This window comes from Mobula birostris, chromosome 3 (genome assembly GCF_030028105.1).
Source record: "Mobula birostris isolate sMobBir1 chromosome 3, sMobBir1.hap1, whole genome shotgun sequence".
Classification (NCBI taxonomy): Eukaryota; Metazoa; Chordata; class Chondrichthyes; order Myliobatiformes; family Myliobatidae; genus Mobula; species Mobula birostris.
This window is the reverse complement of record NC_092372.1, coordinates 69,807,446-69,822,012: the sequence shown is the minus strand read 5'-3', so window position 1 is coordinate 69,822,012 and position 14,567 is coordinate 69,807,446. Positions and strand designations below refer to the sequence as shown.

General features: G+C 36.4%; 2 protein-coding genes across 5 annotated transcripts in view; both read right to left on the bottom strand.

Annotated features, from left to right (window-relative positions):
- ugdh (UDP-glucose 6-dehydrogenase) overlaps positions 1 to 3,956 on the bottom strand; it is a 38,366-nt gene extending 34,410 nt beyond the window's left edge. Inside the window, exon 1 of one of the 2 annotated variants that reach the window (XM_072252843.1) lies at positions 3,860 to 3,956. The gene's annotated coding sequence lies outside the window, so the exon portion shown is untranslated. The remainder of the gene's footprint in view (positions 1 to 3,859) is intronic. The other variant, XM_072252845.1, reaches the window with a different exon arrangement.
- A 524-nt stretch (positions 3,957 to 4,480) lies between these two features.
- Positions 4,481 to 14,567, bottom strand: part of smim14 (small integral membrane protein 14) — a 44,797-nt gene continuing 34,710 nt past the window's right edge. For all 3 annotated transcript variants that reach the window (XM_072252846.1, XM_072252847.1, XM_072252848.1), the window contains exons 3-5: positions 13,921 to 13,969; positions 10,435 to 10,583; positions 4,481 to 8,537 (exon numbers count right to left, since the gene is read on the bottom strand). In XM_072252846.1, the coding sequence (XP_072108947.1) occupies positions 8,499 to 8,537; positions 10,435 to 10,583; positions 13,921 to 13,969 (237 nt within the window). In that variant the 3' untranslated portion in view covers positions 4,481 to 8,498. The remainder of the gene's footprint in view (positions 8,538 to 10,434; positions 10,584 to 13,920; positions 13,970 to 14,567) is intronic.

Below are 14,567 nucleotides of genomic sequence, written 5' to 3'. Positions count from 1 at the left end.
TTCTATAGATACTACCTCGCCTGCTGAGTTCCTCCAGCATTTTGTGTGTGTTAACAGGCATTTGGTTTGGTTTTGTATTCTGATCTTATTGATCTGCACATTACTTCCAACGATCTCTACCTCAAATCAGTCTATTCATCTGTCTCGACATTCTCCAAAACATAGGTGGCCTCCTTGTTCATCTTCACACAGTTATGTTGAAGATTATTCACCAATTACATACTCATTATTAAAGACTGTAACTCCGCCATGGGTGGAAAGGGAGGAGGTTGGGCATGGGGCTGTCAACCCCATCCCATATAAACCCAGAGTTACAGAGACACTAACAGATGCTCCAACGACTTCATCCCTGGGAGAGGAAGGACACTTGTTTAGAAGACATATGAAATCATGTGGTGAAAGCAGTCAATCTTTGGCCTGGACAGAGTTCTTTGGTGAGCTGCTTTCAGTGGCCTATGCCCCAGCTGGGGTGTTTTGCTTTGGAAGAATTAAAGATTGGAGTAAATGATTGCTTATCTATTTTTATGATTATGGTTTAAGGATAATACTGGTCATAGAGTCTATGTAAATATTTCAATGGAAGGGCAGAGAAAACCATTGTAATATCTCATCTGGGAGTTCAACATTCTGTCAGCACTACATGGTCTCGATAATGTACTCTGGTCTTTTACCAGATCTTTCAACTTTTTTCAACTATGTATTTTTAAAATAGTATTAGCATTCCTATCTCATTGTGTATAGATTTGTGGGTCAGAGAGATATAATAACATCTATCTCTCCACTCTATTAATCCCACTTTAGCCTTTTGCTGTCACCTGAACTAATTTCAGCTTGTTGCCAGAAGCATCATTAATTGTACATACCAATACCAGCACTCGTCAGACATTTTATTGTCTCCATCTTAAAGAACAATTATCTATATGGTTGTTATCTCAGTATCAACTGTTACTGAGTCAGGCAATTCCAATTTTAAAACATCTTTTAGCTATCACCTTCTTCAAGTAAGTTTTTCCTCCCAAAAGTAGACTATTCTACTATAGATGGTTACTAATGTGATGGCAATTCATAAGGTACATTAAAGAACCATTAAAGCACTTCACAGTTCGGTATACAAAAATGATTCACTGCTGGGCAAATTAAGTGGCATGACCAAATCATTGAAAATAGTTTTATTTTCTTAAGGGTGGAGCAGTGTTGACAAATAATCAATTGCTTTATTAAAAAATCCCAATCATTGATTAAGTGACTGGCCAGATATACTGAAGGAGGTGCCTTTGTACTTAATTGATTAGTCTAATTTTATTTGCTTTGGTTTGGTTTATAGAATCAATTATAAATACTATTACGTTCTTAATGCATTTGTTTTATGTCAGTATGCAGTAGACGATTGTATATTCTTTAAAACATTTTCAGGCCTCTTCTGCAATGTACCTGATATGCAACAAGTATCCATACAGAAGAAGGAATAACTTGTGATTGTTTTTATTCCATTTCCTTATCACATGGGATACTATTTTATCCCAATTTTAACTCTCAACAGAAGACTGAAAATAAATCTGTTCAGCTTGTCGATAAATTATCTCACTCACCAAATTCCCATTATCCCAGTCTCCCATTCATTGGAGACTGTATCTTCCACTTGAATTGCTAAACGTAACCGTTTTCAGGTGAGTGACAAGGTGCAGTGGTACCAGTGTTTGCCATGCTCCATAGCAGCTAACTTCCTCCATGTTAGAAGATTGTGGAATTGGATTTGAATGCAAATGAAAGACACATGATCCAGCCTGACACTGATGCAATCCCGAAGGCTAACTCCACTTTCAGACTTGCCACACTTTGTCTTTTAAGGGCAGCATGGTAGTGCAGTGGTCGGTGTTACTCTATTATAGGACCAGCCATTAGCAATTAGAGTTCAATCTCTAATGCTGTCTGTAAGGAGTTTCTATGTTCTAGCATAACTGTGTGGATTTCCTCCAGGTTCTTTGGTTTCCTCCCACATTCCAAAGAAATACAAGGTTAGTAAGGGTTAGTAAGTTGTGGGCATGCTACATTTCCATGGTGACACTTGCGGGTTGCCCCCAGCGTATATTCGGACTGTGGTTGTCATTGATGCAAATGATACACTTCACTATATGTTTCAATGTCTGATGTCTAGGTGATAAATAACAATGCTAATCTTTTCAGAAGAATGTTAAGATCTTCAGCACTCAGCTGGACAAAAGAATCACTTGTCACTGTTCTGTTGTAATACAGATAAGATTTTCAGCAGTGGTGCAAGTATGTACAGTATTTCTACATCCCTTTGTGTATTTCTGAAGGCAGAAATTAGTTGTTGCATTTCTCAGATTACAATAGTAACTATACCTCATAAGTATTTTATTGGCTACCTTTGGATGCCATGGACTTGTGAAAGTTATGAAATAAAGTCTTTCTTAATGTGACAGGTAAGAAAATTAAGAGAGTACAACCACCCTGAAATAGAAAATATTTTATGGCACCAGCCCATGAAATAACTTGATAAAGAAAATTGGTTTTCAGAAATTATAATTTGTATAATTCATTCCATGTCTAACCTAAAGGATAATTCTTCCCTAATAATGCCCCTTCAAAAACAGAATTAAACTAAAGTTAGACAGATGGACAACTTGAATTTAACTGAGACTTTCAAGCTGATAAACTCACGTTCCTCTGTGTATTGCTTTTGTTTCGTAGCTTTTATGCTGTTTTGTTCATGGTAGTTCTAATTGTCCCCCATTATCCCATCAACTATGTGACTTGTTTTGCAGCTTAACCTCACAACTCTGGCTTCACCATCTCAGGGATATTCTTTGCCCAATTCAGTTTCCACCTACCATGACTGCAACTTAAAACCAATTTTTTTTCTCCCATTCCCAGTCCTGACAAAGAGTCTTTGAACTAAAACATTAAATGCATTTCTCTTTCCAGAGGCAGCCTAAACCGAGTATCTCCAATACTTTAGTCCAGTATCATTCTGGCAAATCTTCGTTGCATCCTATACAATATAAACTTTCTGGAATTAATTGGCCAGAGTCAAATACTGTGCTCCAAATGGGATTTAACCAGAACTCATCAGCCTTTTGCATTAATTTCTTGTCCCTGTCCAAGCAGCTGATGATTTTACAATTCCAGCATCAAACATGAATAACACTGAATGAATGTACAGAATATGTCATCGTTTCAAGGCAATAATGGAGCAGGTGTTACTACTTCCCAAATGACTGGCTGCTTTGAATTAACTCTACTCAATTTATGCCAAAAAAACTTGACTCCAGTGAAGAGGTCATGTTCATATTAAAATTTGTCAGCATTCATTAATTATATTTGCGTTTTCTTTCAATTGATTTTGAAAATTGCTATTATCACAGAAAAGAGATAGATTAGCTTTATTTGTCATATGTGCAGTATAAATATGTTGTGTCAACGACCAACACAGTCTGAGGATGTGATGGAGACAACTCTCAAGTGTCACTATGCTTCTGGCACCGACACAGCATGCCCACAACTTACTAACCAATACACCTTTGGAATGTAGGAAACCCAGATGATCATGGGGAGAACGTAAAAACTCTTTACAGACAGTGGCGTGAATTGAATCCATGTCACTGGTACCATAAATCATTATGCTAACTGCTATAATGCTAACATGCCATGCAGGCACGATCAGCAACTACAGCACGCACTTGAAGGCTTCAGCCACAACTTATGCATTTGCAATTTATGGAATTACCATAGGCAAAAAAAAGTTAGTATTTTCAATTATTTCTAACAAGGGATATTTTTCATTTAAACAAGGATTTCAGCAAGATTGTCCTTTTTTTTGTAATGGTAGGTGACTAACCTCCAGTAGATGCAGTTGGTATTTTAAAATGTTCCATTTACTGTAACATTCTGACTGATTACATCTTCCAGTCACTGACATGCTCATGGATACGTGCCACATTCCCTTCAGATAAAGATCACAAGGTATGTTTTACACAAAACCTATTATAGGATTGCTAAAAACTGACAATATATTACTCTTTATTGGCAAAATGAAAAAAGTGTGGTCTGATACTAATTTTTAAACTACTTTTTTGATTTGCCAAACTTGCTTCAAACTATTGAATGAATGAGTTTAAAAAGTATTTAAAATTAAAGTCAATATTTTATATATACATTAAATAGGTCACACATAACTGGGAAGATCACATAGATGAAAGTTACTACCTCTTAAAGGTCAATAATAGTAGCTAGATTTTAATGTAAATTAAATGGTTGAAAAAGGTTTTTGTCTTTATGCACTTTAAAGAAAAAATACAATTAATTCCATGCTTATAACCATATAAACCTTTAATAGAAACAAGAAAGTGCAAAATAGAAGCCATCATCCCAGTGACAATTCCTTAAAGTTTTTAAAAAGCCTTGAATGGCACTAATTACAGTACATAAGCAGAAATCAAGAGTCTTACAACTATTTACATAAATTTAACATGACAGCAACTTTTTATTGACATATTTAGAAATCTAATTTACAGCATTTTGGAAAAGAAAGCAATGCATCCCATAACTTGTGACAGCAATAAAAATAATATTGCAAATTTGCTAAAGGCCATATTACCCTTTTACTTTTTTTCTGGCATCATTTCACCCTTTGTGGCCAAGAAGTTTGGCAGCCAACTTCTGATCATGTCCTTTCTGTTTTTGCACTCTTCCTTGTATGATTGCATCTGGCCTATGTTAGGTTTCTGGCTCCACAGTAGTTTACAAGCTTAAATGTAATTTTATTTTGCATTAGATTTGATGACATAACTCCCCTTCAATTGTTCCCAAATGGTTCTAGTCCAGTGTGGATATTAGGCATGGAGACAGAAAGGAGGTGAATCATATACGCTAGTCATGGATAAACCTTTATAACAAATTAGATCAGTGGGAATATTTTAATTAACAATGTATTCCTTTAAATTAAAAGTAGCAATGAAAACTAAATCCAAACAATATATCCTCATGTATACATAGATGATATTACTCTCCATATTAACACTGGAATTCTTTTTCCTTGAGTAAAATGAAAAAAAAAGACACAGACTTTGATGGAAAACAATTATGTCTCAGTTATCTGTATGTTAATCGTAGGTCATTTTGTTTGATAACAATTCTAATCTGAGAGATTTTCTTTCTAGCACCACAAATTTACACTGGCAAACTGTTATTCAGAAGTGATGTTGCAACAAAATAACCCTTCAATAATGTTCAAAAGGTTAAAAAACTCTCCAAGTGGCATTACTTTCCAATGAAATTAGCCAACCTAACAGCATCAATAAAAACAAATTTTAAATGATTTGAGAAAACAGTGAAAATGTGTATTTTGTAATATTTCTCATCAAAACAGCGATTGTTTGTCTCCCCTCTCACTGTGGAAAGAGCAATATCTATCTCTCCCTTGTTAGTGAGAGAGAGCCTAAGGGATGTTGAAATGTTGGGAGTTTTTGATGGGCTGTAGACCATGGTCTCTCTGTGAGGGCTTTATTGATGTTTGCATGGTGGGTGCTGGGATTGAAAATGCTTTATGCTAGAAAAAGTGGGTGGAGGGGGAGAGAATTGATGTTGCTTGTTGCATCTTCTGCATGGGAGGGGTAGGAGGCTTTGGGATTCTTACATTTTTTTCCCCGTCATTCATTCTGTGGGGTTTTTCCTTGTTTTGTGTGTCTGCAGAGTGTGAGAATTTCAGGTTGTATACTGTATACATTCTCTGATATTAAATGGAAGCATTGAACCATTAAAATGTTGGTTTCCATTCCCATCTGAGCAAATGACATAGAAGGTAAAGTTCTATAGGAGGAAAAATATAATATTAAAAAAGCAGAAGCGGTGAATCAATCTGGACATAGCTGTTAGGGCCAAGTGTTACACCAATCCAATTTCACTATTCATATAGATCAAAAGATTATTTTCCCAGATTGATTTAAATAGCAAAGTTTAATTGTCAACCAATTGGAGCAAAATTTATTTTGGTAAAAGTTGATCAATAGCAATGAATTCTCCTCACCATATCACTCTACAGGTTAAACTCTAGCTACCCTTCCATAGGCAATTAATTTTGTCTGGAATTCTGAATCTGCTGATTTAAGAAATCAATAACTTAACATTAAGGAAATCATAAGTGAAAAGTTTGTAATTTAATGAAAAGAACAAATTCCTCATTATGGTACATGTCCACATTTCACTGTCAGAAGAAATTCAAAAGGCAGAGGATGTCCCACTGTTTGACAAATAGTGATTGGCTACAAACCTAGACATGGATTTCTATAATTAGTTATGAATATTGAAACCTTCTTTGGAAAGGTTTATATTTTATTTCTCCCCAACACCACATTTTGCTAGGTCATTTATATGGTTTACAAATGTTGCATTGAAAAACATTTTCATTAATAAGTCTCAAAACTTAGGGAGTTTTATTAATAATTCTACATTTTCTACTAAAATGACAATGTCATATGGAGACTGTTCTACTGATCAACTGAAAAATAGGCAACTTCAGCAAAGCCACAACATTTTAATTTCCTTCAGTTTTAACATTATTTATCAGTCTTTGTGCCAATACTGCAGAGATATTTCCACTGGTGGCAGTTTGTCTTTCAGTAATTTGCCTCAACATGCAGTACCCAACTGTTGGTGAATGTACTTTGGTTATTCACCCTCAAGGATTATCCAAGCTAAACTCAACTATGCCCTTCACATTATATATATTTTAGTGGTAATTCTATACAATAACTTTGCTCTTCTTCATTCATGAGAGTTATGTCTAATTGTAGCAACCCTGTCCCTAAATTGGCTGAAATATGTTTCTGCAGCACAGTCCATGAGCTGAGCTTTGCTGACTTGAATGACTAAGAGATAGAAATTACCTCAGTTTTCAATGCACAATCTACTAAAGACAGTGGTACACTCAATCAGAAAAAAGTACTAATAGAGCTATTCCATTAATTAAAATGGGGGGGGGAGGGGGCAGGGAGAATATCAGCATTATTCCGAACTAAGATAATGTGAACTTACATGATCTAGTGTGCTTGCATCCAAGCAGGTTGACCAATTCCACAAGATGAAATTGAGTACAAAGAAGTTTCTTATTTTCCTTCCTATTCCTGGGGCTTCACCTATGTAATACTATAATATATTTTAGGAATGTACAAGTGGAGCTCCAATTATTATTAGATTTACTAAACTACCCATATTATGCATTTTATAACAATACTCATAAAAGACACAGAGCTGAATAAGGAATTGTGGCCATGAGTTAAGTGTTACTGCTCCACATTCATCATACATTAGTCTTTCAGTTAGAACCATTCACTCATATAAAATCAAAAATACCATTCTCAAATGCCCACAATTATGAAAATGATGAAGAAAGATATTCACATACACATTTTAAAGCCTAATTCAGGCATTGCTTCCTTAAGTGCAAAGATTTTCTGTTATACAACACAATCTGAATAGACACAGCAACAATCCTTTCATACAATGAACAGGTACTACTGTACAATTACTTTTGAGTCTAGTGTGTAATAAAATTCTCAGGTCCTGGTCAAATGTTATGTGAGAAACATCATGGTAGAGAAGTCTTTCCCTGGAATTAGGATTAAGGCAATCAGATTGCCTTCTACAGAACATTATAAATTGGCATTTAAATAAGAGAGCAATATTGGCACTGGAGTTGCAAAGAATTCAGTGGTGCATCCTAGCGAATGAAGGATGCTGGTGTACAATAAAATAATACATATGCAATATCGATTGGCACTAGTATACATCATACTGAATTATGAATACCAGAACATTTAAATGAAACATACTGATAAGCCAAAAGGTATATGGAATGTATGCACTGTATAGAAAGGAAATAAGGATTTCCAAAAAGTCTGCATGTTACAGAAAAGGATTTTAAAATAACTACTTCAAACAAGTTACAGCTAAAACCTACTGGCATCAAAATCTTAAAGGAGCAGTCAAAACGATACAATAATGCGCAAGCCATTTCTTGACCAATTACCATCCATAAACAGGCATAAATAAAAGTTAATATTATAACCTTATTAGGGTAAAGTACAAATGATTTGGATAACCTGCTAGCACTGTACCCCAGTGTCAGGTACAGTGACAGAAGTAATAGTGATCTATCCCATGATCCCTGCACTTTTTATGTACAATATGTTAGTAACAAAGCTGGCAGAGATCAGTGTAGGAATGTGCATCTTTCCCAATCGCTTTGTAACAGAAAATGTGTCCATTTGTCTAAAATGTAAGAGTTTAATTTTTTTAAAGTAGTGCAATTAACTGTTCAACTATTGTAATAACTATATTGGGAATATTGATTTTTTATGAAAATATTGGTAAAATATATATCAGTAAACTAACTGTTTTGAGAGTATTTCAGGCCACAGTTATTGGTTTGGTCAGTTGGTTTCTTAGCTGGTAATGATAAGAAATCCACTTCCATAAATCTAATCCACTGGAGGAGCAGGAGGTTCTTGCCTTGGATTCTGAAAAATAAATAGAATGGCATTAAGTACAAATCATTACGAATACTAGTTCATTTGTGTATGTTCACAGTATGCCATTCGGGTTCAATTGGTTTCATAACTAAATACATAAATGAAGGAATTGCAATGTGCAAGTGGAATAAATTGATCCATAATGACCTGTTCTTGTAATATTACAGAAAATAATTACAAAAAAAAAGCCTTTCCTAGTTAAACTATGTAAAGGCTAAGATACAATTGCTCACTGTTGACTTTGAAGGGATTCAATGCAGCTTTCTGATGTACAACAAACTGAAACAAGTCAGATTAAAGCAAGGATGAAACAAGAAAACAAGACTGATTTCCAAGTCATTACAGTGATCAACCTGCAGAATGGCTATATAATGGATTAAAATACAGTGCAAAGTATTTGATATCCTGTGTGAGCCAACTACAAGTTAAAGCAGCAAAAAATTCCAGTACCTTTTGAACTACCTCTGACCAAAAGGGTGAATAAATACAGAAATATGCATTTTCTGATGAAACACCCAGTTGTTGAAAAGATTCTGGATATAAAACTTGGTGGAACAGCAATGCTGCTCTAGGCCTTCATTATCAGTGCCAGCTCGCATTTGAAATAACCTTTATTCCTGATGTTCCTTGGGCCATCAGTTGACCCGCTCCCTGGCCAATCTTACTCCCCCCCCCCCCCGCACAATCAACTGTCTCCTAGAGCCCTTTTAATGACTCAAGAGGATCAACATTATTTTCGCCTCTTTCCCATCAATTTTGCTACTGATAAATCCTCAGCCATCTCTTTCCTGCCTCCAAAGTGATTACTCTAGTATAATTGCGGCCAAGCAGACTCATTCTCTTTCCATAAATCCTAAATAATTCACAATATGTGCAAGTGTATTCCAATTTGCATCAAGCTCCATTCATCTGTATCCTATGTGCTTGCTGACCTATGAAGGATATTGGTCGAGAGTGCCTTTTCAAATACTCACGTGGCTTTATCCCAACAGTGTTCTATGACATCTAATTTCTTCTTCGACACATACCCAATTTTATTTGCTCCATTAACTGGTTGTGTTCCTTTAGCCATCAAGGCTTACAGCTCTGGAATCTCCTTCCTAATTTATGGGTTGTAGACTCAGCCAGCTCCATCATAGGAACATGCCTAACCCACCATTGATGCCATCTGCAAGAGGTGGTCCCTCGAGAAGGTGGCATTCATTATCAAGGACCCTCAGCACCTGGGATATGTCGTCTTCTCATTAATACCATCAGGGAGAAGGTACAGGAGCCCTGAAGACACACACTCAGCTTTATAGGAACAGCTTCTTCCACTCTGCCATCAGATTTCTGAGTGGTCCATAAATCATGAACAGTACCTCGCCATTCCTCTTTTGTACTATTTATTTGTTTCTTGTAATATGTTGATGTTCTGCACCGTACTGGTGCCACAAAAACAATTTCACCACGTCAGTGACAATGAACCTGACCTTGATTCTAACATCTCCCTACATGCACTCATGTTATATTAAGTTTTGATAATGGTCTTGCAAAGCACGTTGGAACATTCAAATACTTTAAAGGTGTTCCATAAATGCAAGGTGTTGTGCTTCATATCTGAAAATTGATGCAGCAAATTCCCCGGCCTATCTTTCAAAATCAAAATTTTGTTGGCCACCTAATGATCAGGACAAATGATCAACATTGGAATATGGGGCAACTTTGTTTATCAGATTCAGAATCATTGCTATTGAATAACAAACATGGAATTAAAACATCAGATATATCCAGAAAATATAATAAAATACTAGCTAATGCAGCTGTGATTTGTTTAACTTAATGTTTTGAAAGAGATGTACATTTTAAACTTGGCTGTTGTGCAAGTAAAGCTTTACCAACTTACATTGTGGGGCCCTTGTGATTTGCCACCTGTTGGATATCCTCTCAGGCTAGCAGGTCTCATCAGGAACAACACAAGGGCAATGATTATCCAAGCCATCATAATCATTGAAAACGTTAGACTGCCGTCATTGGTAGAGTTTGGTCCAGGCACTGGAGAGAAAGAGTGGATCTTGAAATTACTGTGCCAAAAGATGGTATGGGGCAATTTAATCTAATCAGCCCCGGGAAAAAAAAAGGACACCTGCAACATTGGTCTGCATCCTTTTTGATGTTACTTTCAACTGAAGACAAAGAAAAAATATTTTGGGTAGGGTATAAAGCGGTGTTTCACACAATCTTGTACAGTATTTTTTTGCTCACCCAGCCAATTAGTTTAAAATTATTCCCAAAGTTTTAAAATCAGATTGTGTGTGCAGGCTTGTGCATAGGGGTGAGAAAATACTGAATCATTTACATCATTGTACATAGTTTCCAAGTTTATCTTGTTTGAAAAAATAATGAAGAGGCTTCACAGGCCTAAATTGACTTTACCCAATAAACTATGTTTACAGGAAGTGTAAACTGTATTTGTGGTTAAGCACATACAATAATATATATTGTATGCAGTAAATCTCAAATATATGTCTGTGCAGAGAGAATATATACCAACTGACAGTATATTCTGCAGATCTGGTAAAATCTAGGGGTGAATTTAGTTATACACAAGAGTTTCTGCAGATGCTGGAAATCTTGAGACACACACACAAAACATAGATCAGGCATCATCTAGGAAGGGAAATTAACAGCTAACATCTTGGGCTGAGACTCTTCATCAGGACTTGAAAGGAAGGGAGTAGAAGGCAGCATAAAAAGGTGGGTGGGGGTGGGGAAGGAGCACAAGCTGGCAGGTGATAGGCAACTCCAAATAAAAAAGGGAGGAAAGTGGGTGGGGGAGGGGTGGTGAAAGGAAATGAAATGAGAAGCTTGGAGGTGAGAGGCAGAAGAGGTAAAAGGCTGAAAAAGGAATTTGACAGAAGAGGAGAGTAGATGATGGAATAGAAGGAAGCCAGGGAACCAGAGGGAGGTGATGGGCATGTCATGAGGGTGGGGAAAGGGGAAGAGAAGGAGTGAGAGGGCCACCAGATGAAGTAAAACAAAGGTGGGGGGTGTGGAAGAGAAAGGAGAGTGGTTACTGCAAGTTACAGACATTAATGTTCATGCCATCAGGAGGGAGACTACCAAGATGGAATATGAGGTGTTGCTCCTCCAACTTGCACTGTGCCCTCTTCTTGGCAAAAGATTAGGCCATGGGCAAACATGTTGCTGTGGAAATGGGAAATAGAATTGAAGTGGGTACATCAACAATTTGAGTCACTCATCTCTAAAGCTTTCAAATTCAACAATTTTTTTCCAAAAAAGGTAATATTTAATATTACCTGATAATACTGTTTAATTTCATTGCATTAGAAGTAAATTCCTAATTGTTTAACTCATTGACAGGATGACATCTCAGTTTATACTCACAGCAACACTGCTCCTACCATATCAGATATATTCCCTTTGACCTGTCAGTCCTTCCCCTACCCTCCTTGAAACTTAAAACACACTTATTTTCTCTCTTCCCCCGTTCTCACAAAGGATTCTTGACTTGAAACATTAATGGTTTCCTTCCTCAGATATAACCTGACCCGCTGAGTATTTCCAGCATGTATTTCCTTCCTAACTACATTAATTCATTCATGGCTGGCAATACAGCAAATAGAACCATAGAATCCTCACAATACTATGATTATATATTTTTGGGTCAGTAAGAATGCATTCTTGTTTAAAACTTAGAAACATAAAAAATAGGAGAATGATTGGAAAGTTGTCCCTTCAAACCTGCTCCACCTTTCAACATAATCAAGGTTTGTCATTCAAACTAAGTACTCTGTTCTAGTTTTTTGTACAAATCTAGATCCAAGAACAAGGTCTAAATCCTTTAAATATAGTTAATGATTTGGCTTCAATTGCCTTCTGTCATAAAAGTATTCCACATTTTCATCTCCCAGAAGGTGGTGAACATTTTCCTTGTCTCGTTCTTAAATGGCTGACTCCTTCTCCTTAGACTATCACCTTTTGTCCTAGACTTCCCAGCCATTGGAGCATTCTTCCTGCATCTCGGCTATGCAGTCCTATTATAATTCTTCAGATTTCTAGTGAGCATAACCTTAATTGACTTCAACTCCCTTAATACATCAGTCCTGCCATCTCAGGAATTCGTCTCCAAAATCTTCACTGAATTCCTTCCATAGCAAGAACATCCTTCCTCAGATAGGAGATCAAAACTGCGCAGAATACTCAAAGTATAGTTTCATCAAGGCTCTGTAATATTGCATAATGACATCACTGTTCCTATTCTCAAATCCTCTTGCCTCGAGGGCCAACATATAACTTGACTTCTTAATTGCCTTCGGTGACTGGTGCACAAGGCCACTCAAGAGAAACCTCTTCATTTCTAATTCAGGTATGAAACTGCCTTCCTGCTCTTGGATCCTATACTCCTGTCCTCTGAATTGAATACTAGTTAGAGAGTCTTTCAAATGGCTTTTTGATGACTTTCCTATCAACTCCCTTGGAATATTATAGTAAGAAAACTTTTAAAAAGCAAGCTGCTAATGTGGCTTTGGTGGTGGTATAATCACTTTGTGTAAAGAACTTGACTATTTTTAATATTAAACATGAAACATTATGGTCTAAGTAAATGGAATATTCAATGAACAGTCCAATAACTCCAAGGTCAGAATGATGTGGATTATGATTGTAGCCAGTCTTCCAATTACATCAGGCTATGATGTTGCTGCAAGTTTCATTTACTAGATGTACAGTACCTTTCTTACATTAATAGCAATACAGAGGTTTCCAGCTATAAAAGTTATTCAAATAACTATAATTTGTAATAGTGTTCCCTTTTGATACCATGAATTTACAAATAAAACAGCATGTTTGTCAGTTACTTTTATGACTACAGAGTTTCTAAGGGGTTGCGCATGACCTGATTTACCGAAATTTGACTTTGTACAAATTCTCCAAAAACATTTTAAAGCATTTTTCCAGATAACAATAAGATTTTTCTTGGTTTTCGATAATGTCCTTTTATAGTATATATTCCATTGGTTTAATTTTGCGTAGTGTTACGGTGATTATTAAATGAAATGAAAGAATTACAGCAAGTTATATATAAAAATGTCTGGGTTACTATCGAAATCCACGTTTCTGACTTAGAGAAATGGAACTCTTACATAACCTGTTTGCACTCCTAGTAACTAACATATTGGCATCAGGAAAAGGGAAGATTAGAAGATTAAAGGCAAGATTAGTAATTTGGTTCAAGATTACTAATTCCTAAACTGTAGCTGGATAATTTTTGAAGTTTGTTCATGTGAATAACTCAAGGTCACTGACTTTTCAAATGTGACTAAAATTTGCAAGATTTTACCGATTGAATTTAAATTAAAACATAACTTACGTTCTTGCAGACACTCGTTGTCTGTGCAATAAGACTGTGACTGTCGCAGCTGAAATACAAGAGAAGGGGGGGGGTAAAACTCATTTTTTTGTGATACATAAATTCAAAAACCAATTCTAGCTTATAGCAATGACTGCTGTAACTAGAGTGAGGGTTCCAGAGGCTGTGCTGGGGGGCAGCCTGCAAGTGTCGCCGCACATTCCCACACCAACATAGCATGTTCACAATGCTCAGCAGAACGACACAACACAACAAAGTTCAAGGTACATTTATTATCGAAGCATGTACACTATATACAACCTTGCTCCTTACAGGCAGCCATAAAACAAAGAAACCCAATAGAACCCATTAAAAAGACCGCCATACACCTAATGTGCAGAAAACAAAACAATAGAAGTAAGCAAATAACACTCAGAACTGAAGTTCACGAAAATCGGTTCACTGTCATGAAGCCAGCTGATTCAGGAGCCCTTTAGTTGCAGGCTACAGTTCCAGTTCAGCACAGAGATGAGTAAACCTCATTGAGCAGTGAGCTGAAAATGGCCTCTAAGCCCTGACACTCTGACCATTCCAATCTTTAAAATGGCCAAATGGCAGGTTATTCCTCACTCTCAGAATTGGGCCCTGCCACTTCGATACATGCTGAG